This window comes from Mus caroli, unplaced genomic scaffold (assembly GCF_978045245.1).
Source record: "Mus caroli unplaced genomic scaffold, Mus_caroli_1 scaffold_2, whole genome shotgun sequence".
Classification (NCBI taxonomy): Eukaryota; Metazoa; Chordata; class Mammalia; order Rodentia; family Muridae; genus Mus; species Mus caroli.
The window spans coordinates 88,620,234-88,644,908 of NW_028227257.1; the positions used below are offsets into that span (position 1 = coordinate 88,620,234).

At 54.9% G+C, this 24,675-nt stretch overlaps 2 protein-coding genes across 6 annotated transcripts in view; both read left to right on the top strand.

Annotated features, from left to right (window-relative positions):
• Positions 1-21,501, top strand: part of Dgkz (diacylglycerol kinase zeta) — a 42,821-nt gene extending 21,320 nt beyond the window's left edge. For 3 of the 4 annotated variants that reach the window (XM_029472294.2, XM_021156923.1, XM_021156924.3), the window contains exons 2-31: positions 9,698-9,806; positions 10,098-10,193; positions 10,464-10,541; positions 11,842-11,898; positions 12,223-12,291; positions 13,333-13,404; positions 13,495-13,611; positions 13,694-13,765; positions 14,021-14,116; positions 14,360-14,442; positions 14,540-14,600; positions 14,689-14,802; positions 14,889-15,029; positions 15,568-15,646; positions 15,799-15,854; positions 15,972-16,034; positions 16,128-16,201; positions 16,284-16,395; positions 16,706-16,905; positions 17,172-17,272; positions 17,389-17,468; positions 17,558-17,627; positions 17,763-17,803; positions 18,335-18,474; positions 19,219-19,250; positions 19,460-19,503; positions 20,034-20,154; positions 20,232-20,265; positions 20,479-20,578; positions 20,799-21,501. In XM_029472294.2, the coding sequence (XP_029328154.1) occupies positions 9,698-9,806; positions 10,098-10,193; positions 10,464-10,541; positions 11,842-11,898; positions 12,223-12,291; positions 13,333-13,404; positions 13,495-13,611; positions 13,694-13,765; positions 14,021-14,116; positions 14,360-14,442; positions 14,540-14,600; positions 14,689-14,802; positions 14,889-15,029; positions 15,568-15,646; positions 15,799-15,854; positions 15,972-16,034; positions 16,128-16,201; positions 16,284-16,395; positions 16,706-16,905; positions 17,172-17,272; positions 17,389-17,468; positions 17,558-17,627; positions 17,763-17,803; positions 18,335-18,474; positions 19,219-19,250; positions 19,460-19,503; positions 20,034-20,154; positions 20,232-20,265; positions 20,479-20,578; positions 20,799-20,915 (2,629 nt within the window). In that variant the 3' untranslated portion in view covers positions 20,916-21,501. Of the gene's footprint in view, positions 1-4,273; positions 9,407-9,697; positions 9,807-10,097; positions 10,194-10,463; positions 10,542-11,841; positions 11,899-12,222; positions 12,292-13,332; positions 13,405-13,494; positions 13,612-13,693; positions 13,766-14,020; positions 14,117-14,359; positions 14,443-14,539; positions 14,601-14,688; positions 14,803-14,888; positions 15,030-15,567; positions 15,647-15,798; positions 15,855-15,971; positions 16,035-16,127; positions 16,202-16,283; positions 16,396-16,705; positions 16,906-17,171; positions 17,273-17,388; positions 17,469-17,557; positions 17,628-17,762; positions 17,804-18,334; positions 18,475-19,218; positions 19,251-19,459; positions 19,504-20,033; positions 20,155-20,231; positions 20,266-20,478; positions 20,579-20,798 lie in introns of those variants that run through there. The other variant, XM_085834643.1, reaches the window with a different exon arrangement.
• A 1,033-nt stretch (positions 21,502-22,534) lies between these two features.
• On the top strand, positions 22,535-24,492 carry Mdk (midkine). Of its 2 annotated transcripts, XM_021154875.3 has the most exons (5): positions 22,535-22,620; positions 22,865-22,941; positions 23,059-23,217; positions 23,334-23,495; positions 24,203-24,492. In XM_021154875.3, exons 2-5 carry the CDS (start codon positions 22,866-22,868, stop codon positions 24,226-24,228), a joined length of 423 nt encoding a protein of 140 aa, XP_021010534.1. In that variant the 5' UTR covers positions 22,535-22,620; position 22,865; the 3' UTR covers positions 24,229-24,492. The 2 variants fall into 2 exon arrangements, with proteins under 2 accessions (XP_021010534.1, XP_085685831.1); XM_085829705.1 differs by lacking the exon at positions 22,535-22,620 and having other exon boundaries at positions 22,870-22,940; positions 23,057-23,217.
• Positions 24,493-24,675: the final 183 nt, after the last annotated feature.

Below are 24,675 nucleotides of genomic sequence, written 5' to 3' on the forward strand. Positions count from 1 at the left end.
GTGCACAAAATAAACATCAAAACATTTTTTTCACCCGGGCGTGGTGGCACATGCCTTTTATCCCAGCACTTGGGAGGCAGAGGCAGGCGGATTTCTGAGTTCAAGGCCAGCCTGGTCTACAAAGTGAGTTCCAGGACAGCCAGGGCTACACAGAGAAACCCTGTCTCGAAAAAAACAACAAAGTTTTTTTTTCAAAGGAAGAAAATAGGAGGGAAAGCTGTTGGCTGTCAGGCCCAGGACTTTCTCAGTTGTTAGTGGGAACAGACATGTAGAAGTAAGTATTCCCAAAGAATTCTGGGTAGCAGCGGACTGAGGGGAGCTCTAAAAGAACCAGTTGGCCATTCATTACTAGCAGGAGTAGACTCTGAGGTGGACCCGGACATGAAGGAAGAAGCTGGGGACGCTTGGTCAAGGAGCTCAGCTAGGGCCCTGGATCAGCAGCCTAGGCTTTTGCAGCCCCTCCTGCCGGGCTGTTTTATACAGAGAGTGCAGCTTATGCAATGACCCCAAGCCGAAGGGGCCTCCAGGTGCCACTCACCAATCTCCCAGAGAGGAAGATGGCCACTAAAACAGAAGTTGTTGTTGTGCCCAAACAAAGAGAAGTGGCCTGGGCCTGTGGCCAGCCCTTGGTGGGGTACCCAGGAGGAAGCACTTCCCATCCCTGAAGGCTCTAACCCCTCCCCCACGGAATTCCCTGTTCCTTCCTCCTGAGCTGACCCGAAGTAAACATAGCTCCTGCCAGCCCTGTGCTGGACATACCACACCCACATATGCTCAGCAGGCCCCCCGCCTCCAGGAGCTGGCTGCCTGGTGGAAGATCTGAGAGAAGGGTATCCAGGGTTTCAGCGGTTGAAGACCCAGATGGGTGGTCAGCTGGAGTTGGTGGTTGTCTGGGCAGCTGTGAGCAGGTAGACTCTAGGTAACCAGTGAGGAGGGGAAAGGAAGCCCTTGTTCTAGGCAGAAGATTGTCAGGTGGAGAGGCACAGCACTGAAATGTGGCTCCATTATAGTTTAGGGTTACACCTAGCGAGTTAGTGCCAGTGTAGAATGCACATCTGCCAGGCTGTGAGAATTCCCTCTCAATCCATGGGTCTCTAAGTGACCTGGTACTGCAGGTCGCTGTGGACAAAGCAATTTTCATAGGAATTGTTTCTGATGTGTGTCTGTCTGTTCACTGTGCTGCCATCTGTAGAGGCAGAGGTAGGAACATTAGCAGCCAGCAGGCCCCTACTATATACTAATGTTGCGAGGATTGGACTGAGGAGATAGCTCAGTTAGTAGAATGCTCACCTAACATTCCCAAAGCCTGGGAGTTTATCCACAGTGCTCCATAAACCAAGGGTAGTGTGTAGGGTTGTAGCTCCAACCCTAGCACTCAGAAGGTGGGTATAAACGTAGGGGCTTTGAGGACAGTCTGGGCTGTGTGAGACCATCTGAAAGAGAGAGAGAGACAGACAGACACAGATACAGAGAGACAACTGAGGAGGCTAAGACAGGAGAATAGCAGCAATAGCAGCAGTGCGTGCGTGCGTGTGTGTGATGGAGTTTACCGTTTTTGGTTTTGGTTTTTGGTTTTTCGAGACAGGGTTTCTTTGTGTAGTCCTGGCTGTCCTGGAACTCACTCTGTAGACCAGGCTGGCCTAGAACTCAGAAATCCCCCTGCCTCTGCCTCCCAAGTGCTGGGATTAAAGGCATGCGCCACCGCTGCCTAGCTAGTTTACCTATTTTTGCTGCTAGCCCAACTGTAATGTTCTAAGCTTAGCTAAGGCAAGCTGTGTGCTCCATGATTACTCCCTTCTTCTTTCTTCCCTCCCCTTCCTTTTTTTTTTTTTTTTGATGGGGTTTCTACATATGAACTCACTATGTAGACAGGATCAGCCTCAAACTCCCAGAGATCCATCAGCCTTTGTCACCTGAGTGCTAGGATTAAAGGCATTGGCCTGTGGCACCTCAGGCCTGCCAGTGGTACCTTTCCTACTGAGCAGCAGATAGACAAACTCAGACTCCAGGTGTCTGGCATACATTTTTCCAAATATGAATGAGATGAGCCTAACACTTCAAAAACAGTATCAATATTTGTTTCCAACAAGAAATTTGAGTTTGAGCAGAACTCAGAGTCTTAGAAACTTTGTATCTCCCTTCTGATGGAGGGAGTAGCTTTCCCAGACAGGAAACTGTTAGGAGCAATAGAGACAGCAAAGGTGATGATGTTTTGATGTTTTGTGAGGAATTGTTTCAACCTTTGGAAGATCAGTATAGCGTAGTACTACACTGGCTTATACTTGCTGTTACAAAATGCAAGATAGCCCTGTAACAGGGCAAGCCTGTGTCCCTAGCTGTTGAAAGAGGCCAAGGTAGGTGTTCGTGTGAACTCAGGAATTTCAGACTAGCCTGAACTACTTAAAAACAGCCCACCCCACACCCCCCAAAGAAAATCATAGCCTTGCACGGTAAAACTTTATGTTCATTGGTAGGGTTTGGCACCTGTACTGACCCTTAAGAATTAAGCCTTGTCAGCCTGTCCTGGTGCACACTCGTTTAATCCCAGCAGAGGCAGAGGCAGAGGCAGAGGCAGGCAGATCTTTGAGGCTAGCCTCATAGTGAGTTCCAAGACAGCCAGGGCTACATATACATAGAAACCTTGTCTCAAAAGAAAGAAAGAAAAACAAAGAAAGACCACTGGTCATATTTTCTCGGGATGGCATAGAATAGCCATAGTTATCTGGAAACCTGCTGAACTGTTCTTCCTTTCCTGACTCCACACACGGTAAGGCTCGCTCCTTCGTGTTCCTCCACCAGGACAGCCTGGTATCTTGTGCAGGGACCAATACTTCACAGGAACCAGCTACTGCTAGAAAACCAGATATTAGGTTTGCAAAAGCATAAAATATGCCAGCATGATGGCTCAGCAGGTAAAGGCACTTGCCTCCAAGTTGGACTGTTGAATTTGATCACCAGACTTCACATGTAGTCGGTGGCACTGGCACACATAGAACAAACAATAATGTTTTTAAGTTAAACAGTATCTTTTTACTGATTTTGTTGTGTTTTATGCAATATTGCTCTCCCTCCCTCTCTGCCTTGCCTTGCCTTGCCTTGCCTTGCCTTCCCTTTCCCTTTCCCTTTCCCTTTCCCTTTCCCTTTCCCTTTCCCTTTCCCTTTCCCTTTCCCTTTCCCTTTCCCTTTCCCTTTCCCTTTCCCTTTCCCTTTCCCTTCCCTTTCCCTTCCCTTCCCTTTCCTTTCCTTTCCTTTCCCCTAGACAGGGTTTCTCTGTGTAGCCCTGGCTGGCCTAGAACTCACTATGTAGACTATGTTAGCCTTGAACTCAGAGATCCACCTACCTCTGCCTCCTGAAAGATTAATGCTCTTAAATTTAGATTCTATTTGGTTAAGTCTTAGTGCCTGTCACCTGCTCCTCAGACAGAATCCTTCTAGGAGTTTTAGAAATTATTATTTCTGAAAAATGGGACGTGCTTCTGGATTCGGGTGGGAACGTGAGCGTAGGGGTTGGGAGGTGTTGGCAGGTGTCACACCAGCTGATCTCTCCTAAATATTCTTCTACTGGCTTGAACCCAGGCAGCTCAGCAAGGCCCCTGACCCCCTTGACAGGACCAGAAGAGCCAGGCTCTGGAGTCTTGGCTCAGCTACTCCTAAGGCAGGAGTCACAGGCTCCCAAGAGCCTCAGGTACACCATCTGTTCAGCAGGGACAGTATGCCTCCCGCACAGGGGAATTACCAGCCTCTTGGCTAATAATGTTGGTGAGAAAAGGCTGTCTAAGTTGTGAAACACTCAATAGATAATTATTTTTGTGGTTGTTTTGTCTGGAACCAGCGTGGTTAGCTGTCTAAGACCCTGTAAAACCTGTCCCATGGACATAGGAGGACAGTGAGCAATTGTCTCCTTTTCCTTAAAAGGGGGGCCCACTCCTGCCCTCCTATATACCCCATCTCCCTTGTGCAGACACTGTGTGGGCTGGCCTGTTACTGAAGGAAAGAGTGTATTGATGGCTGTCACTCTGCCTGGCTTGGGACAAGGAAGTGGGAGAGAGGTGCCAGGAGGCCAGGCTCCTGTGCTTAGCGTGTGCACCGCCCACCCTCCCACCCACCGCCTGCCGCCTGCCTGCTATAGGGCCAGGAGCCACCACTGGGAGAGGAAGTGCAGTCAGTTACCAATTGGGCTATTTTCATAACGGTTGTCTCCGGCTTGGGGGAGGAGGGTGGTGAGGGGGAGGGGGCAGCGCAGCCACTGCAGCTAGCTGTCCAAACTAGGACTTGCTCTGCAGAGGCCGGCAATCCCAGCAAACTGGAGCAAGAGCGGAGGCGCCTGGGACCCCAGTCCCCACCTGCTTGTCCTTCCAGATCAGGTCAAAGGGGGGGTCCTCTCTCTTCCTTAACTCCTGCTCCCTTCTGTGACTGGGTGGATCTGGGGAGGGTAGATCAGGGCAGGCCCAGGCACCACCATCTCCAGATAAGGGCTTCCCTGCCAGCCCTCCGTCAGTCTGATGGAAAGGAGCAGGGCCTGCTGGGCCCCCCACGCCTGGGCAGGCCCTGAAAGAAACACTTGGCTCTCGTTTAGCTCTCTTACCCTTCAGCCCTGGCCCACCCGTTTACCTGCATGTTGTCCTTGTGTTTGGAGCAGAATCTCTTTAGTGAGGAGACCTGGTAATGTCCGCACCCTGCCTGAGCAGCCTAGGCCAGGCTAGACGAGCTGGATGCCTTCCCAGATTTCCTCTCTTCACCCTGACCCCTGGGGCTGTGGGAGCCGAGCAGCCGGGGCTGGTTTCTGGCAAGCAGTCCCTCCGACCAGGCAGGCCTTCATTCTGGGACTGGTAGAGAACAGGTGCCCTACCCCAGGCCAGCCTTCGTGGAGCAGAGGCCTTCCCATGGCGTGAAGTAGCTACTGTGGCAGGGCCCAACTGGTGTCCTATGCAGGTCCCTCTGGAGGCCGAGGGGTCCCTGAGGACCCGACTCATGCCAGGTGCAGAGGGCATTCCTCAGGAGCAGACGCCCGGGTGGCATGGCTGTATGCTTTCTTCCTCATGTGGTGAGCGGTGGCCACCCTGGGCACTCCTGCTTCCTTTTCTGGGTTCCCACCCCCACTGTGGGCAGAAACAAACCTCAGGAGGTGGCACGACCATAGGCCCTGCGGTTCTACCATGGCCTAGGTCTGCCAGGTAGCATCAAGTGCTTTCTGTGCATCCTTGCAGTGTCCCTCATCATGGCCTGTGGTGGTCGGACCCATCTTGCACATGGAGAAGTAGATGGGTGGCTAGTTGATATGTTGAGGGTGTGTAGTGTACATGCTAGGTTCCTAAGTGCTTGCTTACTTATTTATTTACAAACATGTCTCATGCAGCCCAGGCTGACATTGAACTTGTTGTATCCTTCAAGATGGTCCTGCCTCCTGCCTCTGCCTCCCAAGTGCTGGGGATTACAGGGTCACACCACTATACCAGGTTTTTCCTAGTAGCCAGCATCAAGTGTGAGGTGGTTTGGCTCGGGGCCAGCGGCCCTTCCTAGCAGGTGGCTGAGGAAGCATGTGGCCTGTCTCGTTCATGCCGACCCCCCATCTCCCATACGCCCTGCCCTCATCAGGCTCTCGGAGGCCAGCTGGAGATTAATGTGGCCCTCTGAGACATTTTTATATTGTCCTCCTTGAGTGTGGCTGGGTGCCCCAGACAAGCCCAGGAAGCCTAGGAGGCAGCCATTTTGCTGTGCTGTCAGTGTGAGAACCTTCTAGGGCCTCCCCCAAGACAGTGTCATGTGTGGAGGTGATAAGGGATGGAGTGAGAAGAGGTGACCACTCAAGCGGAACCATGGGAGAACTCCAGACCCAAACAGGGCTTCTTTTGTTTGCCTGCCTTTTAGTTAAGTTAGTTAAGATGGGGGTCTCACTATGTAGCCCTGGCTGTCTTGGAACTTGCTTTGTCAACCAGGTTAGCCTCAAAGTCACAGAACACCACCTACCTCCGCTTCTGAAGTACTGGGACTAAGGGAGTGAACTCCCATGCCAAGGGTTTTTGTTTTGTTTTGTTTTGTTTTTTTCCTTTTGTACTTCTTTTAAAAACAGTTGTAGCCCAAGCTGGCCTAGAATTCATTATATAGCCTAGGTTAGCTTCAGACATACAGCAGTCTTCCTGTCTCAGCTTTCCAAGTGCTGGGATAATGGACATGAACTGCCATGGAGAAGCAGGATAGGAAGAGATCGGCAGAGATAGGAAGTGAGGAGCCAGACTATCTCTGGCCAGCAGACCAATGTTTCTATGGAGATGAGCTGAACAGGAAACATGGGACCAGCGGGAAGGGCAGTGGGGACCCAGCGGTGTTTGGGGTGGTAGTGTCCCTCAGGAGAGCTTGCTGTAAGATGTCGACTAGTCGTAACAGTCTTCTTAGGTAAACAGGGAAACTGAGTCCCGTGGCCACAGCCGTAGGCACGAGCTTGGCCTTGTGCACCCTGAGCAGCTGAGGAAGCTTGTTCAGGGGTGTCCTGGAGCACCCTGCAGCGTGTGGCTTCTCTGGTTGTGCATGTAAGCTGTCATGTGTCCTAACAAGGGCTGTTTCCTTCTTGTCTGGTCATGCAGGTCTGAGACAGCAGGGAGGGCCCAGCCTTTCCCCTGACCAGAGAGCACAGCACCGCCTCCCCCACAGTGACTGTGGCCTTTTGTTTTCTGGGTGACACTAGCTAGCTTCAGGGGTGTGATGCGTCTGGGTGACTAATCTCCTCCAGGCCGGGCAGCTGTCACAGTGGCCCAAGCAGACTGGTGGGGAAAGCTGACACCCTAGGGGAGAGCTGGCACACTAGTGCCCTGGTGGCAGCAGGCAGCTGGGCCTGCAGGTTCCACAGAAAATGACCCTAACTCAAGTAGCCCACACTGGCTGGCTGTGTGACCTGGGCATGCTTTTGCTACTTTCTTAGAATGGAGCTGTGGCGGTGCCTCCCTCAGAGGCTCTGGTAGGATCAGTGAGGTGGTGGAGGGCTCACCCATGGCCTGGCACACAGAGTAGCACTAGATGGCTGTGACTAGTGTGGGCCTTTCTCTAGCCCATCTCACCTCCATCCTAGGGTCCACCATCTGCTCCATACTCTCTGCCTGTGGGCTTTGTGTGTGCTACCCTTGGTGCCTTAGCTTGCTTCTTCATCTGGTGCATGCTTCTCTCTCTCTCTCTCTCTCTCTCTCTCTCTCTCTGTGTGTGTGTGTGTGTGTGTGTGTGTGTGTACACCTGTCTAGCTGTCTATCTTTCCCCCACCCCCTCTGTATATACATAGTGGACCCATTAACTGTTAGCTGGATGGAACTCACCTCCTGTCCAGTCTCAATGCTGCTTTGCTTGCGCAGTCCCCCCACCCTCCCCCCCTTGCTCACTGATTGCAGGAGCTCTGTCCCCTGGGCCCACTTCTTTCCTCTGCCACACCCTATACTGGCTCTACCGCTGCCTGCTGAGACCCATATTGAGGATAGACAGAGGGCAGAGAGCAGGTGCTGCATAGATCAGGTGGGCCTGTCTTCCCAGGCTGTGCTCCCAGGCGGCCCTTCCTCTCCACCACTGCTCTGGACTTCAGCCAGGCCCTCGGCAGGCAGAAATTGTGTCATCCAGTAGCACTCGTGGATGTGACTTGGGCTTCCATGGCTGCTCTTTGGAGCCATCTCCCTCAGCTGATTGGGGGCTTCCTGCCATTCCTCAAGTGTAGAAGAGGTGTGAGCAAGGAGTTGATCCCAGGGGCCTGGGAAGGAGGAAAGATAGACCAGGGAGTAAAAGGAATGGGTGTCTGGATAGCGTGCATGGCCTAGTACACACCCAGGGAAGAGCCCAGGCCCCTGCTCTCTGCAGGAAGCAGTATGTGTCATCTCTAGCATAGACTTGTGAGTCTGAGGACAGTGTGATGCACTGAATCCCTCCGTAGAAGGCCTAAGGGGCTTGGGGGCCTCACACCTTGGGATCCCCATATTGCAGTCTTTGGAACAGTAAGACAGAGTCACTCGTTACCAGAAAGCTCTTAGAGATGTGTGCACATGGCATCTAGCATCAGCGTTCTCTTAGCCAGAACCTCTTACTGTATCCCCCATGCCAAGACAATAACACTCTTGGGGCAGGTCATGCCTTTCCAATTCTCAGAAGCCCGGTCTCCCAGTAACTAAACCCAAGGTTTGGGCTGAATATAGGGATTTTATCAGGACTCAGAGCCTTCGCAGAGAGCCCACGTTTAGTATTTTTGCTTAATTGCACTGTATCCCAGGAGAGGAACCCAACCTGTTCCATGTGTGGGCAAAAGGAAGACCAGCTGAGAGGGACAGGCCCCGGAGCCTGTAGTCTACCCAGGCAGAGACTGGGTCCCAGGTTACCTTCAGCTTCCGTTTCCCGCAAGGCAGATGAAGTCCTTTAGGCTCAGGTCTCTGTTGTTTCTGGTGCCTGGGCAGGTGAGGCCCCATCTCCTGAGAACTCCTGGGGTAGAATTTAGGGAATGCTTGCAGGGAGCAGTGTTTATACTCCAGTAACCAAGCTTGGGTTCCCCTGCTCTTCCTGGTACCTTCAAGCTCTTTTCACAGAGGACAGAGGGTCCTCATCCCTAACGCCTATGTGTCCCTTCTTTGCTTATGGGACACAGCTGGGCTTCAGCTTGGCCCAGCTCCTGACACTCCCAGTCTGTATGCCCAACAGCCCCTGGCATGGAGACCTTCTTTAGGAAGCATTTCCAACGAAAGGCACGAGGTCCCGGAGAGAGGCAGCGGCGGTCCAGTGGCGTGGGGCTGCCCACAGGCAAGGCTCGACGCCGCTCCCCTGCAGGGCAGGCATCCTCTTCACTGGCCCAGAGGCGCCGCTCCAGTGCACAGCTCCAGGGCTGTTTTCCCAGCTGTGGTGTGGGCACGAGAGGTGCCAGCCGCAGGCGCTCCAGCACTGCACCCCCTACCTGCAATCCCCGCTTCATGGTGGATGTGGTGCCTACCCTACAGCCTGCCACGGTTGGGGCCCAGCTTCTGGGTGCACCCCTGCTGTTGGCTGGGCTCACAAGCATGAAGGAGGAGGAGGAGGAAGGGGTCCAGGAGGGAAATGAGACAGCTGAGGCGACAAGTGATGCTAGGCCAGGTACTGGGACAACGCCCTTCTCACACCAGGGCACCTGGCCACTGCTTCCCATGCCCCGCTGCCTGCGCCGAGCCTCCTCCCACCTGCTCCCTGCTGATGTGGAGTGTGGCCATACCCTTTGGGGCCTGCATGGTCACTATCGACGCCTCAGCCAGCGGTGGCCCTCAGGCCAGCACCCTGGTCTTGGGGGCCGAAGCCCAAGAGCCTCGGGCGCTGCAGCAGGCCCCATGATACCGGCCCGTGTGCGACCACTGTCTCGCAGACGCCAGGTAGCTCTAAGGCGGAAGTCAGCTGGACCCCAGCCCTGGAGCACCCTGCTTATGTAGGTATAGCAGCAGCCAGCAGGGCAAGTGGTGTAGCCTCCGAGGTCTGGCTCAGAGTGAGGACTCTGCCTAGCCTAGGGTAAACTACTTGGAGGTACCTCCGGGTAGAACTGGAAGAAGGGCCTAAGAGGAGCTACATTTTATTAAGAGCCTCAAGGCACATGAGCTGCTGTGGGCTTCTCTTGTACTCTGTGAAAGTCAAGAGAGGCAGTTTTTCTGGGTAGTAGGGAAGGAAGGAGAGTCAGCAAGCACCTGGCTGGCCCAGGCTTCAGCTGTCCTCCTTTCTGTAGGAAAGCCATCACCAAGTCGGGCCTCCAGCACCTGGCACCCCCTCCTCCCACGCCTGGGGCCCCTTGCGGTGAATCTGAGCAGCAGATCCAGAGCACTGTGGACTGGAGTGTGAGTATATGTGTACTAGGCAGGGCAGGAGCTCAAACACTGCTCCGTGCCAGTTCCTGCTGGGTTCTCATCCTCCTAAGCAGTCAGGACCCAGGGCTTGTGGACAACTGGGAGGGAAGCCCCACATCTGAGCAGACTTCCAAGTGAGAAGCAGCAGTCTGTGAGCCAGGCTTAAAGGCATTTGTAAAACAGGAGAGGAGGCAGGTTGTGGCTATAGCAGGCTTCAGAGGGGGATGATGGGTAGGGCAGGGGTGGCAGATAAGGGCTAAGTCTGCCCATCCCATGGTTTAGGAGTCAGCAGTGTATGGGGAGCACATCTGGTTTGAGACCAACGTGTCCGGTGACTTCTGCTATGTCGGGGAGCAGCACTGTGTAGCTAAGATGCTGGTGAGTGAGCTCGGTGGGACCTGCTGCCCCCTGGTGGTGTAGTGGGGTCTAGACCCGCAAGGCAACAACTGCAGTCCTTGGTGGACACTGCTCCTACCTGGGTGTACTTGCTGTGGGCTGCTCCAGGGGGAGGGGGAGGGGGTTTTGTCTGATGACAGGTACTGGGACTGGAACCCCATATAGAGAAAACATGTTATTTGGTCTCCCTGAGATGATATCTAGGGTGGAGTTACCTGATGTCTCAGGGCCTTCCCTCTTTCTGTCCTACAGCCGAAGTCAGCTCCCAGAAGAAAGTGTGCAGCCTGTAAGATCGTGGTGCATACCCAATGCATTAAGCAGCTGGAAAAGGTGTGTGCGGTTGCTCAGCCGTTTGTGCCCTCCCTTGGAATGCTGAGGTTCTCTTGATATGCACACTCACGTGTCTCAGCACATACATGTTCCACAGGTTCAGCTTGCCAGGGATGACCGGGCAAGCATAGTAACCAAGTGTCTGAGTCAGATGCACACATTCAAACCCCACCTCCCCATTGGTTAGCTATTGTACCCTACTCCCTAGAGTGTGCATGGCCTAGAAGTGAGGTTCACTGAATATTACCTAAGGGCATGAATTAACAGGTGGTGTCCAGCCTGGTATGCAGAAGGGGCCACCGTGAGCTGGGGGGTGGGGGGGGGGTGCGGTGGGAGGAGGTTAGGAGTTGCTGGCATGTGCAATGCCCTAGCTTCATCCCCAGTTCTTGAAAAGGAAAACAAAATTGTCAAACTTTCTGGCAACACAGTGCTTACGTGTGACTGAGCTCACCCGTGCCCCTTACATGCTACCTCTGTAAAATTTTCCCCAAGGACCATTGAGTGTGTCTGGGGGTGGGGGGATGGGAGACAGGAGCTCCTGGGCCTGCAGAAATCAGGACATCATGTGACAGGGTCTTTAAGAGCAGAAATACCCTGAGCAAGGCTGGTTTGGGCCAGCTTCTCTAGTCCTCAAACTGTACAGTGAGGCTTTCCTGTGGCTCTTCTGAGACTGAAGCAGGACTTTTGGGGAAAGAAAAGTAGAGATGTATCACACACTGGGATAGTGGGGGATGCCCACAATCCCAGCGTATGGAAGGCAAGATGATCTCTTCAAATTTAAAGCCAGTCTGGTTTATCTAGAGAATTCCAGGACAGCCAGTGCACTAATACATGTGCTCTGTTTGTGTGTGTGTGTGTGTGTGTGTGTGTGTGTGTGTGTGTGTGTTGAAAAGAGAGAGAGAGAGAGAGAGAGAGAATATGCAGCCCATCATGGAAGGTGACTATGAACCTGGGTTTGGGTTTAGCTTACTGGCTAAGGGTCTCCAGGGGTCAGTCTGCACAGTCCACAGGAGGGATTGGTTCTGCTTTCACTTTAGCTGGAGAGTGAGGAAGCAAAAAGACGAACAAACTGAGTCCCCCACTTCCCACAGTATACATGGTGGACCTGGACCCCCAGCCTAGCCTCTCTGTCCATGTCCCTTTGACTAGCGGTCAGGAAGGCTTCTGAGAGGGGTATCCATGTTCCGAGTAGCTCTTGGGATGGTTTGGGATTTTACTCGCCTGTGGGGTTGACTCTAGGTGAGTGACCCTATCCACAAGAAGGCTCTGACATTTTGGTGGTCGCTGCAATGTTTCACAGATCAATTTCCGCTGTAAGCCGTCCTTCCGCGAATCAGGCTCCAGGAATGTCCGTGAGGTAAGTGTCCAGGCCAGCAGATAGGAGCAGAGAGGCCTAGGCTCCTAAGGGATCCACTGCAGTGCCCCAGCAGTGCCACCAGGGGGGGATCAACTTCTAGGCTGAGGTTCTGAGGTCACCCAAAGGGAAAATGAGCTGTCCTGTCTGCAGATGAGTGGGGTTCCACGTGTGTTAAGAGATTCAACCTTGCCTCCAGACCTCGGAGAAAAGTCTGCAGTCCCTTTCATCTCATTCCAAGGGACTGCAGGGGGATTCCTGTGGACTGAGTCCAGGGCTGTATCTGTCCAACCCCTCACCCATCCCCATGACCTTTCTGTCCTCCAGCCAACCTTCGTAAGACACCACTGGGTCCACAGACGACGCCAGGATGGCAAGTGTCGGCACTGTGGGAAGGTAAGGGCGCGGCCTGAGGGCACCAGATCCACGCTGCCCACTGGTCCTGTGGCTCTAGTGTGCACTGACGGTAGCTCTTGAATGGAGTATCGGGTTTATTGTCATTCATTCAGTCCCTAAGCTTCCTGGCTGTGCCTTTGGTCTCTGAGTTAAGCAAGGGCATCCATTATTTTCTTCTGACTTAGGGACCCTTTGAGAGCCTTATGGCCTTTCATAACTCAGCCTGGCGGCAGGCCCCTGCCTCCTAGGACAGCGGCTTGTGCGCTGCTCAGTACTGGTGCTTGCTGGCCTGTCACCTGCTTGTCTGTCTCCCTCAGCCTCTCAAGAATGCAGGGGCTCATTCTTCATGGTTTTCCTGTGCCCTACATATAGTAGCCCTTGATAATGATTTCCTGACAGGGCATGGATACATCAGGACACTAAGTAGGCAACTTACTTTAACTTACAGACCTTGAATGGGGCCTGTCTAGATCTGGGGGCAGAAGGAAACCTGAGTTAGGCAGATCTCTGTTTTGTAGTCAGTCGGTAGTCTGTTTTGTAGCTACAGCGCTCATGGGCTCCTAGCAAAGCCTCCCTGCCCTTGGGGCCCTGCCCAGCGTCTTTCTGTGTAGCCCTGGCTGTCCTGGAACTCACTCTGTAGACCAGGCTGGTCTTGAACTGAGAAATCCGCCTGCCTCTGCCTCCCAAGTGCTGGGATTAAAGGTGTGCGCCACCACGCCCTGGGTATATTATTTTTTAAAATGTGCTTGGTTGGGACCAGAGAAATGACTCAGTGGTTAAGAGTACTGACTGTTCTTCCAGAGGTCCTGAGTTCAAATCCCAGCAACCACATGATGGCTCACAACCATCTGTAATGGGATCCAGTGCCCTCTTCTCGTGTGTCTGAAGACAGCTACAGTGTACTCATATACATAAAATAAATAAATAAATCTTTTTTTTTTTAAAGAATGTGCTTGGTTTTCCTGGGTGATGAAAGGTTGGCAGCAGCATAGCTGGGTCTCGTAGGCCATCTTGTCCCCTAGCCACCCTGTCCTCCCTCAGGGCTTCCAGCAGAAGTTCACCTTCCACAGCAAGGAGATCGTAGCCATCAGCTGCTCCTGGTGCAAACAGGCAGTAAGTAGGCCCTGTGAGCCTGTGCTGGCTGCTTTTGGGTCCCCAGAATTATCCTAACCCAGCTCAGCCTTGCTCATGGCTGTCTTCCAGTACCACAGCAAGGTGTCGTGCTTCATGATGCAACAGATTGAGGAGCCCTGCTCCCTAGGGGTGCATGCAGCCGTGGTCATCCCACCCACCTGGATCCTGCGGGCTCGGAGGCCCCAGGTGAGGCCTGCCTTTCCCCTTAGCCCCTTCCCCGTGGGTCCTACCCGTCACACCTAGTTACCATCCCTGTTTTCCTTTACAGAACACCCTCAAGGCCAGCAAGAAGAAAAAGAGAGCGTCCTTCAAGAGGAGGTCCAGCAAGAAAGGACCTGAGGTAAGACCCAGGCTAGGAGGGTTGGAACTGGGAACTGGGAGGGGAATCTTCTCTGTCTGGGCACTGTGGACCATACTGTTCGTTTATCGTGGCTCGGGTTGGGCTCTTGGGATCTGAGGATGTGGGGGATCAGCTTTCTTGTTCCTTGTGGACTGGTCAGATATGCATGTGAGGGTGTTCTCATTTGTGGCAGGGGATGCTGGGAAGGATATAAGATAGGCCAGGAAAGCACATTAACGTCTCTCTGACTCCCAGGAAGGCCGCTGGAGACCCTTCATCATCAGACCCACCCCATCCCCCCTCATGAAACCCCTGCTGGTGTTTGTGAACCCCAAGAGTGGGGGCAACCAGGTAAGCACAAGCTTGCTTTCTACCTAGAGCCAGAGTGAGAAGGTGGCTGGCGTTTGTCCTGCCCACCTGTCCATAGTTGTTTTCAGCAACAATTTGGGGCTTTAGCTTCTACCTTACTTTTCCTTGGGACCCGGAGAAGACCCTGTACCATACCAGCCTTTACTGTATCTGGCTTCCACAATCCCCTGTATGCCTCTGATAGGATACCTCCTCGCCTCATGCCCCTCCTCATTGTCCCTGCAGGGCGCCAAGATCATCCAGTCTTTTTTGTGGTATCTGAATCCCCGACAAGTCTTTGATCTGAGCCAGGGAGGACCCAGGGAAGCGTGAGTACTCCATCAGATTCTCTGGGGGGACAGGGAGGTTGCAAGGCTCTGACTGTGGTGCATGTCTCCTGACTATTCCTGTCCTCCCCTGGCCCAGGCTGGAAATGTACCGCAAAGTACATAATTTGAGGATTCTGGCTTGCGGGGGTGATGGCACGGTGAGTTCTGAGAGCTGGGCTCAGGCCTGATGCACACAGCTCCTCCATCTCAGGCCTGACTGACCCACTTTGCTCTGCCCTCCTCCAGGTTGGCTGGATTCTCTCCACCCTGGACCAGCTGCGCTTAAAACCACCACCTCCTGTAGCCATCCTGCCTCTGGGCACTGGCAATGACCTGGCCCGAACCCTCAACTGGGGTGGGGTAAGTGCCCTGTAGGTCAGGGTTGCCAGGAAGGAGAAGGATCCTTTGACCACAGGGAAAGCTCAGTCTTAGTCTCCTCCCACCAGGGTTACACAGATGAACCTGTGTCAAAGATCCTTTCCCACGTTGAGGAGGGGAATGTGGTACAGCTGGACCGTTGGGACCTCCGAGCAGAGCCCAACCCTGAGGCGGGGCCTGAGGAGCGAGATGATGGAGCCACTGACCGGGTAGGTCAACCAGGACTACAGCCAGGTCTGCAAGGGGGTGGCTCATGAGTCTGGGATTCTCAAGGATCTGGCTGGACTCTACACACACCTATCACCCGGTCCTGGAAATGTGGTGAGTTTCTAGTTCTTCACATTCCAGCCTCTTTCTATCCCAGGAGAATGGTACCCACTAAATGCTAGCTTCTTCCTCAGCCTCCTGGCACATACCTGGTGAGGGTCTCCAGTGTGCCAGGTTCTATCCTAAGCAGTGGCGATACTTAAGTCCCCTGTTCCTGGAGTTGATGCAGTCCATGGCATCTGAGGGCACAGTGCTGTAGGGACCCAGCAGGCCCTCTGAGGAGCTGCTGGCTCCCTTCCCCGCTGCAAGAGCCAGGCCTCCCAGGCAGTGCTAGGGGAACTTTGAAACCCTCTTTACTTGACACAAAGGCCTCTACAAGTAGTTGCGCCGAGCAAGGGCAGTGGGTGCTGATGTTGGCCTTGGAAAGAGTTGACACATGTGAGACAACTCTGTCATTTCTACCACTTGACATTTTTCTAGCTGCCCCTGGATGTCTTTAACAACTACTTCAGCCTGGGCTTTGATGCCCACGTCACCCTGGAATTTCATGAGTCTCGAGGTTAGCACCCTCCTGCTGAAGGGGCCGTGGGAGGCCAGGGTAGGCGTGGGGGGTTCAGGAGTGTCAGCCTTTGCTCCCTGAGTCTCCTCACGACCCCAGCCTGGGATGCACCAGCAGGCTGACTGACTTTACCACCCCTGATCTCTACCCAGAAGCCAACCCAGAGAAGTTCAACAGCCGCTTTCGAAATAAGATGTTCTATGCTGGGGTGAGTCTGGGGCCAGCCAGCCCCCAGCCTCCTTTATGCAAGTCACAGGAGCCCTATGATACCGTGGTGAAGGAAGGCCCTGTCATGAGATGATGACACACCCCCTGTCTTCCACAGACGGCCTTCTCTGACTTCCTGATGGGCAGCTCCAAGGACTTAGCCAAGCACATCCGAGTAGTGGTGAGAAGTGCTGCTTGACAACCACTGGGGGGCCAGGAGGAGGGAGGTCACCTGGGTGCGCGTGTTCCCAACACTCCCTGTTCCTGTGTGCAGTGTGATGGAATGGACCTAACCCCCAAGATTCAGGACCTGAAACCGCAGTGCATCGTCTTTCTGAATATCCCCAGGTGAGGACGGCGGCGGCTCCTGTGGGCCCCGTGTCCCACCCTGCTGACTCCATGCCACAGCCCTTCCATTGCCCTCCCTTAGGTACTGTGCAGGCACCATGCCCTGGGGCCACCCCGGGGAGCACCATGACTTCGAGCCCCAGAGGCATGATGATGGCTACCTGGAGGTCATCGGCTTCACCATGACATCCTTGGTGAGCGGTCAGCCCTAGTCCTGCACTGTCTCTACCCTTCCTTTCTCTGACCAGAGCAGAGTAGCCACCTCTGCTCTTTCCTCTGGTTGAAGGTTCCGTGTCCTCTGTTCTACAGTTGGACAGTGACTCTTGCTGTATGGGAGGACACTTTTACTCCATCTAACGAGGGAGTCTTTGACACCTTTGCCTTATCCCTCCATTCTGTATTCTGTCTGGGGTTCCCTCTTGTGTTTGTCACCAGAGCATCTCTGGAAAGAACAGAGCTTGCCCCGCCCACACCTGACCTGACCTGAGCATCCTGTGTCCACAGGCAGCACTGCAGGTGGGTGGGCACGGTGAGCGATTGACGCAGTGCCGAGAAGTGCTGCTCACCACTGCCAAGGCCATCCCTGTGCAGGTGGACGGTGAGCCCTGCAAGCTTTCAGCATCACGGATTCGAATTGCCCTGCGCAACCAGGCCACTATGGTGCAGAAGGCCAAGCGCCGGAGTACTGCCCCACTGCACAGCGAGTAGGTCCCGTGTCGGCCCCAGGCTCCGCCTTACCTGAGCTTTAGTTTACTGACCTGCAAAGAGGGACTCGTAGTCTGGTTATATGGCTCAGTGAGAGAGCCCTTGGTTAGGATGGATGAGCCCTTAGGTCCTCTGGCATCCTAAGTGAAGGGTTTTGGGAGGGAGGCAGGATGCCCCTCTTAGGACCTGGCCTGGTACCCAGCTGAGCATCCATATGCTAGGCAGGCTCCTTGCTGAGTTCCCTGTCATTGGCTCCACCCTACAGCCAGCAACCAGTTCCTGAGCAGCTGAGGATCCAAGTGAGCAGGGTCAGTATGCACGACTACGAGGCTCTACATTATGACAAGGAGCAGCTCAAGGAGGCCTGTGAGTGGCTGCAGGGCTGGGGCAGGGAGGGACGAGCAGCTGCTGGGCTGGCTGGGACATGCAGCCATGCAGCAGGGACATACAGCCAGTTGCTGGAGGGCCTCTCTGTCCTGCAGCTGTGCCTCTGGGCACTGTGGTGGTCCCCGGAGACAGTGACCTGGAGCTCTGCCGCGCCCACATTGAGAGACTGCAGCGGGTAACTAATGGGAGAGCAGTAGGAGGTGGGGCAGTGAGCTTTCCAGCCTAGCTGTGACCCACCATGACCTTTGCTTCTGTCTTAAACAGGAGCCCGATGGGGCTGGAGCCAAGTCCCCGATGTGCCACCAACTCTCCTCCAAGTGGTGTTTCCTGGATGGTGAGTCCGCCATGAAGGGCCCTTTCTAGGCAGGGCTAGGCCGTCCTGCTGGTGGGGGAACCTGGGCTGATTAACAGAAGAGCTGGGCTGGGATGAGGACAGACCTCATACTCAGCCTCATACTCTCTTCTACAGCCACCACTGCCAGCCGCTTCTACAGGATCGACAGAGCCCAGGTGAGCCCTGCAGGCCTTCGCCATCCACACACTCAGACCTCTGTGGGCAAGCCAGGCACACTCACCACAGCCTTATGGCTATAATATACTCACATGCCTGTGGCTGTGGATCACATGTCCCCACCCTCCAGGAATGCACAGGGATGGCGCCAACAGAAAAAGCTGGCATGCCAGAAAAGGCTTTCTAGGTGGGTGGAAGGGAGGGCCTGGAAGCACATTGCTATCCAGGGAAACAGAAGAAAATAGCCGGGGCTAGATCACCTGTCTTGGCAGTGGGAGGTAGTTGTTGAGCTGGTGAATGCCACACATAGAGGCCGGGGAACCATGGAAAGCAATAATGGAAACTAAGGGATGGGAAGAGGGGTGACCCACCTCCCTGCTGCCTCCCCTGGGAGTTCTTGGTCTGAGAGAGGCTTCTCTAGGTCTGCTGCCTTGCTTCTGGTCCCCAAACCGCACCCCACCACTGGAGACTAAGGGCCGTGTGCCCAGCACGGGCAGACGGACCTTCAGTTCTAACCCCCTCCCCGACAGGAGCACCTCAACTATGTGACGGAGATTGCCCAGGATGAGATTTACATCCTAGACCCAGAGCTTCTGGGAGCATCAGCCCGGCCTGACCTCCCCACCCCTACCTCCCCGCTCCCTGCTTCCCCCTGCTCCCCTACACCTGGGTGAGTTCCAGAGCCCCAGAGCCCCCCAACCACCTCTCCCCTGGCTTTAAATCCTGTCTGCTGTCTGCAGGCATGGACTTTCCACCAGCAGGAGCACTTAGGAGCGCCACACTCTGTCCCTCTGCTATCATGCCCCCGCACCAGCGGGAGCACACACACACACCCCCAGTGGGAGCACTCCCTCCCCACCCCCATTCTACTGTCTCCAGGCCTGAAAGTGCAAGTCCAAACTGGCTACTCCCAGCCCAGAACCCCCTCTCTTAGAAGCTCTTCCATTCTGCACCTCCTGGCCTCTCTGAGCCCAGCATTTCCCCTTTGTCACCACAGGGCCTCAGCCCAGGTTCCTTGGAGGGGTCCCAGGCCATCCTCTGGACTTTTGCCCTTACTGTCTCAGACACCCTCCACCCCCATCTTAGCTTGGCTTTTCCCTCTCAGAGGGATCTTTTCCAGGAATGCCACCTGAGGGTTGGAAAGTGTCCACCGCCACTTGGTCACACTGCCCTGCTGTGTTTAGTGGCACTTCCGGATCCCTTGTTCATTGGTTGGCTTGTGTCTGAGCTAGGACATGAACCCCATGAGGCCAGGGTCTCCATCTGTCCGTTCGCTCCCTGCTTGTACCCTACAGTGTGTGATACACAGTAGGCACTCAGTACTCTGGAAAAAATGAAGGCCACCATGGTTGGTACCAGGGAAGGAGGCCAGCTGAGCTGAGCTGGGTCACATCTCACCCTGTTCTGTTCACAGGTCAATGCAGGGGGACACTGCACTGCCCCAAGGTGAGGCCTGTCCTGCTACTTTCCCTGGTCATATGTGGGAGGCTCAGTGGAGGTCAGGGTTCACTATAGCTCACACGCATAGCCATTGAGTCCCGTGGGATCGCTTTCCTGCACAAGCCCAGCCTTTGGCATACGTGCCCCACATTGTTCACACATCAACCCATGCTCAGCCTCTGACCTCAGGGTTGATGGACAGCTCTTCTGTGCAGGTGAAGAACTGATTGAAGCAGCCAAGAGGAATGACTGCTGCAAGGTACTAACTAGTCAAAGCTCGGCTTTGCCTCTGGAGGCTCTCACCCAGGGAGGGATTGGGCCCTTGTCATCTGTCATCAGCTGGTCCTCTATGTCATTGCCCTGTCTAGGTGGGTTCTGACTAGGGGCTACTTAATACAGTTTGCCTGTCCCCTATCCCTTGTACTTGGAAGGGGGTTGGTCTTAAAGGAACTATGGGCTCTCTGGCTTGGTCGGCTGTGCACTTGGGGGAGAGTTCCTCATTCATAGGATGACAAGACTTATGCCTCTAATGACACTCCAGAAACACCCTCAGAAGCCAGGTGTGGTGGCACACCTTTAATCCAGCACTTATGAGGCAGAAGCAGTAGGGTCCCTGTGTGTTTGAGGCTAACCTTGTCTACGTAGTTCAGGACAGTCAAGACTACAGAGAAAGACCAAAAAAACAAAGCCTCAGAAGTGCCTAGGGAGTAACTTAAGTGAGCCCGTGCCTGTCCATGCCTGTGAAGGGTGGGTGATCCAGCCCTGCTCTACCCTGCCCACTGCCCTTAGCTCCAGGAGCTACACCGAGCAGGAGGTGACCTCATGCACCGTGACCAGAAGAGCCGCACGCTCTTGCACCACGCGGTCAGCACTGGCAGTAAGGAAGTGGTCCGCTATCTGCTGGATCATGGTGAGCTGCATTGCTGGGGCTGGGAGGGAGAAAGGGGGAGCCAGGCTCTTAGCACCCCCCTTTCCTTTTATCTGCAGCACCTCCAGAGATCCTTGATGCTGTGGAGGAGAAGTGAGTATCTGAGACACAGGCCCCTGGTTCACATGAAAACCACCTTCCTTCAGGTCTAACCATTTGGTCACCCAGAGCACAAGAACCCTTTGTGGCTAGCACTGAGCACCCTTCCCCCTCTTGCCAAACTCCTGCCCTTTCTAATGGCTGTTGGGAGACTGCTGGGCAGGCCTAGAGAACTGCAAGTGTCTACAACCAGCCCCTGTTCCCCAGTGGGGAGACCTGTCTACACCAGGCAGCCGCCCTGGGTCAGCGCACCATCTGCCACTACATTGTGGAAGCCGGGGCCTCCCTCATGAAGACAGATCAGCAGGTGAGTTGCCTGGCAGAGCACAAACCCACCCTTTCCCAGACTTGGGGGCAGGGCTGGGGAATTTTAAGCTCTTCTGAGCCAACACAGTCCAGGCCCTGAGAAACCTGAGCCAGCAGGGGGAAACCTTGTGACCTCTGAGGATACCCTCCCCCTCTGGCTCCGTAGTAGAAGAACCCCTGCACTTTCCTAAGGCCTTGGTGGCCCTTCCACCCTTTTCCAGGGCGACACTCCCCGGCAGCGAGCTGAGAAGGCTCAAGACACAGAGCTAGCTGCCTACCTGGAGAACAGACAGCATTACCAGATGATCCAGCGTGAGGACCAGGAGACAGCTGTGTAGTTAAGGGGACCATGGATCAACAAGGGACACTACCAGAGGACTCTCCTTGCCCATCTCACTGCCACATTCCTGTCAGATGGCTATGGGGGGACCCTGCCACAGGGAAGGAGCCCCGTGCCACCCCCTGAGAAGCTGTTCAGATCTAGGGCTGGACTCTAAGGAGCTGGACTCTAACCTGTCCCTGGTTTCATGGGGAACAGGAAACAGGCTGGGCTGGCTGGGTCCCTCCCTTCAGGGCAGCGTCCTGCTCACCACCGCAGATGGAAGGGCTGGACAGAGCTCAGCATCGATGTCAGGGAGGCCTGCACTCAGCAGGACTTTTGAAAGCCACCTGATCCTTTGGGCTCTCTGGAGGGTTCTGGGTACCTAACCCTCCTCTCTGATCCACCCACCCTGGGCATCCCAGAAACTCAAGAGCCTGCTGTATTCACCTGCCCGCTGCCCTGCTTGGCACCTACCCTGGTCTTCCTCCTCATGTATCCAGCCATTTCATTTCGGACTGTATGGCCTGGGGTGGGGGGTGGGGCTCCCACGGTGACTTGTTTACAGCTGGGTGTGACTCAGTAAAGTGAATTTTTTTTCCTTTCTTGTTTTCTTTTTTTCTTGTTGTGGGAGACTCCCATGAGCAATGGTGTGTGCTGGGTAATCCTTAGGGTGGGGAAATGGCCACCAACATCTCAGACCACTTCGGGAGATGGGTCTGCCCGGATCCTGACCTCTGCCTAGGGCCTTAGGCTCACAGCGCCAGGGGCGGAGCTGATTTCCCCCGCTTCCCGCTCCTGCTGGGATGATAACAATGAAAGTAAAAGAGGTGGGGCGGGGGCCAAGCGTGGGTTCTTTCGTCTTTTGGCCCTGTGCCCTGGAGCAGTCCCCTCCCCCTGGCTTGTACTGGGGGATCTGCTTGAGGTGAGCCTGAGGCCCCAGGGTCAGGGGTGGGCGGTTATCACCTCCGGGCGAAGCCCGGTCTGGAACTTCTCAGACAGCTCTTGTCAGCGACAAGATTTACCAAACTCATTTCTATGTGCTTCCCATCCCCCCAACGCCCTTCCCTCCTCCTCCTCCTCCCCTAAACCTGCACTAGAAAAAGGCTCTTGAGCCTTGCTCACCCGGAGCCATCTGAGGTCCCAGGTACCCAGCTCCCTGTCACATCAGAGACCTCTCTTGCACTCTGAGTGAACTGATAAAAAAAAAACAAAACAAGCCGGAGGTGAGCCCGGCCTCGAAGGGAAGGTTCGTGGGTGCGGTGGCCGCCCCGAGCCTGTGACACCAGGACATACTCCCGGGGTCTGCGGTGGGCAAGCGAAGTGGTGACCTGAGAGCTGACAGGCTGCGAGAGGGAAAAGTATAGACAGGCCTAGACCAGGGGAAGGGGAGGGGATAGAGAGCTGGGGCTGCTACGAGGGGACCTGAGCCAGAAGCGCACTGGTAAAACCGAGCTCCAGGGCCAGAGACCCAGAGATCAGAGGTGAGAGGCACAGACGCGGGAGTCCCGGCTCGGCGAGGGGCGGGAATGGAGGCGGGGACTAGGGGGTCTGGGGAGGTGCGGGTTTGGGGGAAAGGGGCGGGGCGGGTCCTTCCATGGGGTGGGGGGAGGGGCGGGGGCCCATGTGACCGGCTCAGACCGGTTCTGGAGACAAAAGGGGCCTTAGCGGCCTTAGCGGGACAGGCCGGAGCGGGAGGGAGCGAAGCATCGAGCAGTGAGCGAGTGAGCGCACGCAGTGGCTGTGGCCCTAGTCCCTTCAGGCGGCTGCTGCCACCAAGGGGGCTGAGGTGGGGGTGGGGGGTACGCTGAGACATCGGTTCCAAGTCCTCCCTCCGTCTCCCCCTTGTCGGTCCGACGTTTTGGGCCTGGAAAGTGGGACAAGTCAGTCAAGGGTGGGAGGTCCTTCCCGCGGTTCCTAGCGGAGAAGGGACTAGGCGAGAAACTCTAACCCAGGTTTTACCCCCAGGATGCAGCACCGAGGCTTCTTCCTTCTCGCCCTTCTTGCCCTCTTGGCGGTCACGTCCGCGGTGGCCAAAAAAAAAGGTGACCGGGTAGGGTGGGCTCAGGAGTAAAAGAAAGCTGGGGTGGGCAGGTGAGGCCGTGTGACCAAGTGCTGGTCCGGCACGCCAAGTCCTTAACTTTGTTCCTTGCGCCCTGTAGAGAAAGTGAAGAAGGGCAGCGAGTGTTCGGAGTGGACCTGGGGGCCCTGCACCCCCAGCAGCAAGGACTGCGGCATGGGTTTCCGCGAGGGTACCTGTGGGGCCCAGACCCAGCGCGTCCATTGCAAGGTGCCCTGCAACTGGAAGAAGGAATTTGGAGGTGAGGTGGCGCACGGGAGGAGGGCGGGAAGCCAGAGGGTATGTCCTTATAAACCGGAGGCAAGGAGGACAGCCACAACCCTCCTGTCTCTCACCGTGGGGCCACTCTCCCATCAGCCGACTGCAAATACAAGTTTGAGAGCTGGGGGGCGTGTGATGGGAGCACTGGCACCAAAGCCCGCCAAGGGACTCTGAAGAAGGCACGGTACAATGCCCAGTGCCAGGAGACCATCCGCGTGACTAAGCCCTGCACCTCCAAGACCAAGTCAAAGACCAAAGGTCAGCGAATATGGTGGGGTTGTGGGCCAGGCTACTCCATGCTCTGTCTCTGCAGAGCAGTCTTAAAGTTAGGAATGGGCAGGCACTTGAGGGCCACTCTCAGGAGATGCTAAGCCCTCTGCCCAAGTGGAAACTACTCTCTCTGTTGGATCGTCCGATCTGGGTTCCTGGGAAAGGCTTGTCTTTGTCAACTGAGGAAGGTGGGGTGGGATCAGGGAGGAGTTAACTCTGCGCTTAAAACTAGGGAAAGACTGTCCCAAAGGGACATGCTGCTACCTGACTCCCAACAGCTATTGAGGCCAGCAGGGCAGAGGTGACTCTGCCCATTTCCCCGGTGAGGAACTTGAAGTACTCTGATCCTAGATGAAAATAGAAAGTTGAAAGTCAGGCTTGGTAGCTCGTGCCTGTAAAAAGTGGCACTTCAGGACTGAGGCAGTAGCACTGCCTTGAGTTCAAGGTTACAGACTGAGACTTGAGAGTCTGTCTTTAAAAGGGGGTGCGGGGGGGGGGAGGCAGGGGTTAAAAAGTTGAAGGAATAAAGAAAGGCTTCGCATCACATGGCTGCCCTTTCCCACCACTTCCAGGTGAACTGGTCAGTCACCACTAGGGGGCAGGATTTTCTCTCCTTGATGGACTTGACTACGTTGTCTGGTGAGTCCGAGCTAGGTCACCCACCGCACTAATGCATCTCTGTTATTGTTTTCCAGCCAAGAAAGGAAAAGGAAAGGACTAGTCAGGAGGCCAGAGAGCCTCCCGCCTTGCCTGGAGCCTGAACGGAGCCCTCCTCTCCCACAGGCCCAAGATAGAACCCACCAGTGCCTTTTATCTTCCTGTCAGCTCTGTCAATCACGCCTGTCCTCTCACGCCCACACCAAGTGCCCAAAGTGGGGAGGGACAAGAGATTCTGGAAAGTGAGCCCCCCCATACCCCCTTTTGTTCTCCCCACCCTGATACCTGTTATTAAGACATGAATAAAATAAACTCACTTTTTTCCAATAAAAGCTTCTTTTTTAATATATAAAAGCCCCTTCCCAGGGAGTTTGCCATGGAGCTCTGTCGGGGGTGGGAGGATGGGGAAAGATGGACTGAGGGGAGCTGAGGGCTATTCAGGAAGTGCTCCCTACAGCTCGTGGAAAAAGAGCAGAACATTTACAAAAAAAATGTCTCCCAGGGACCCACA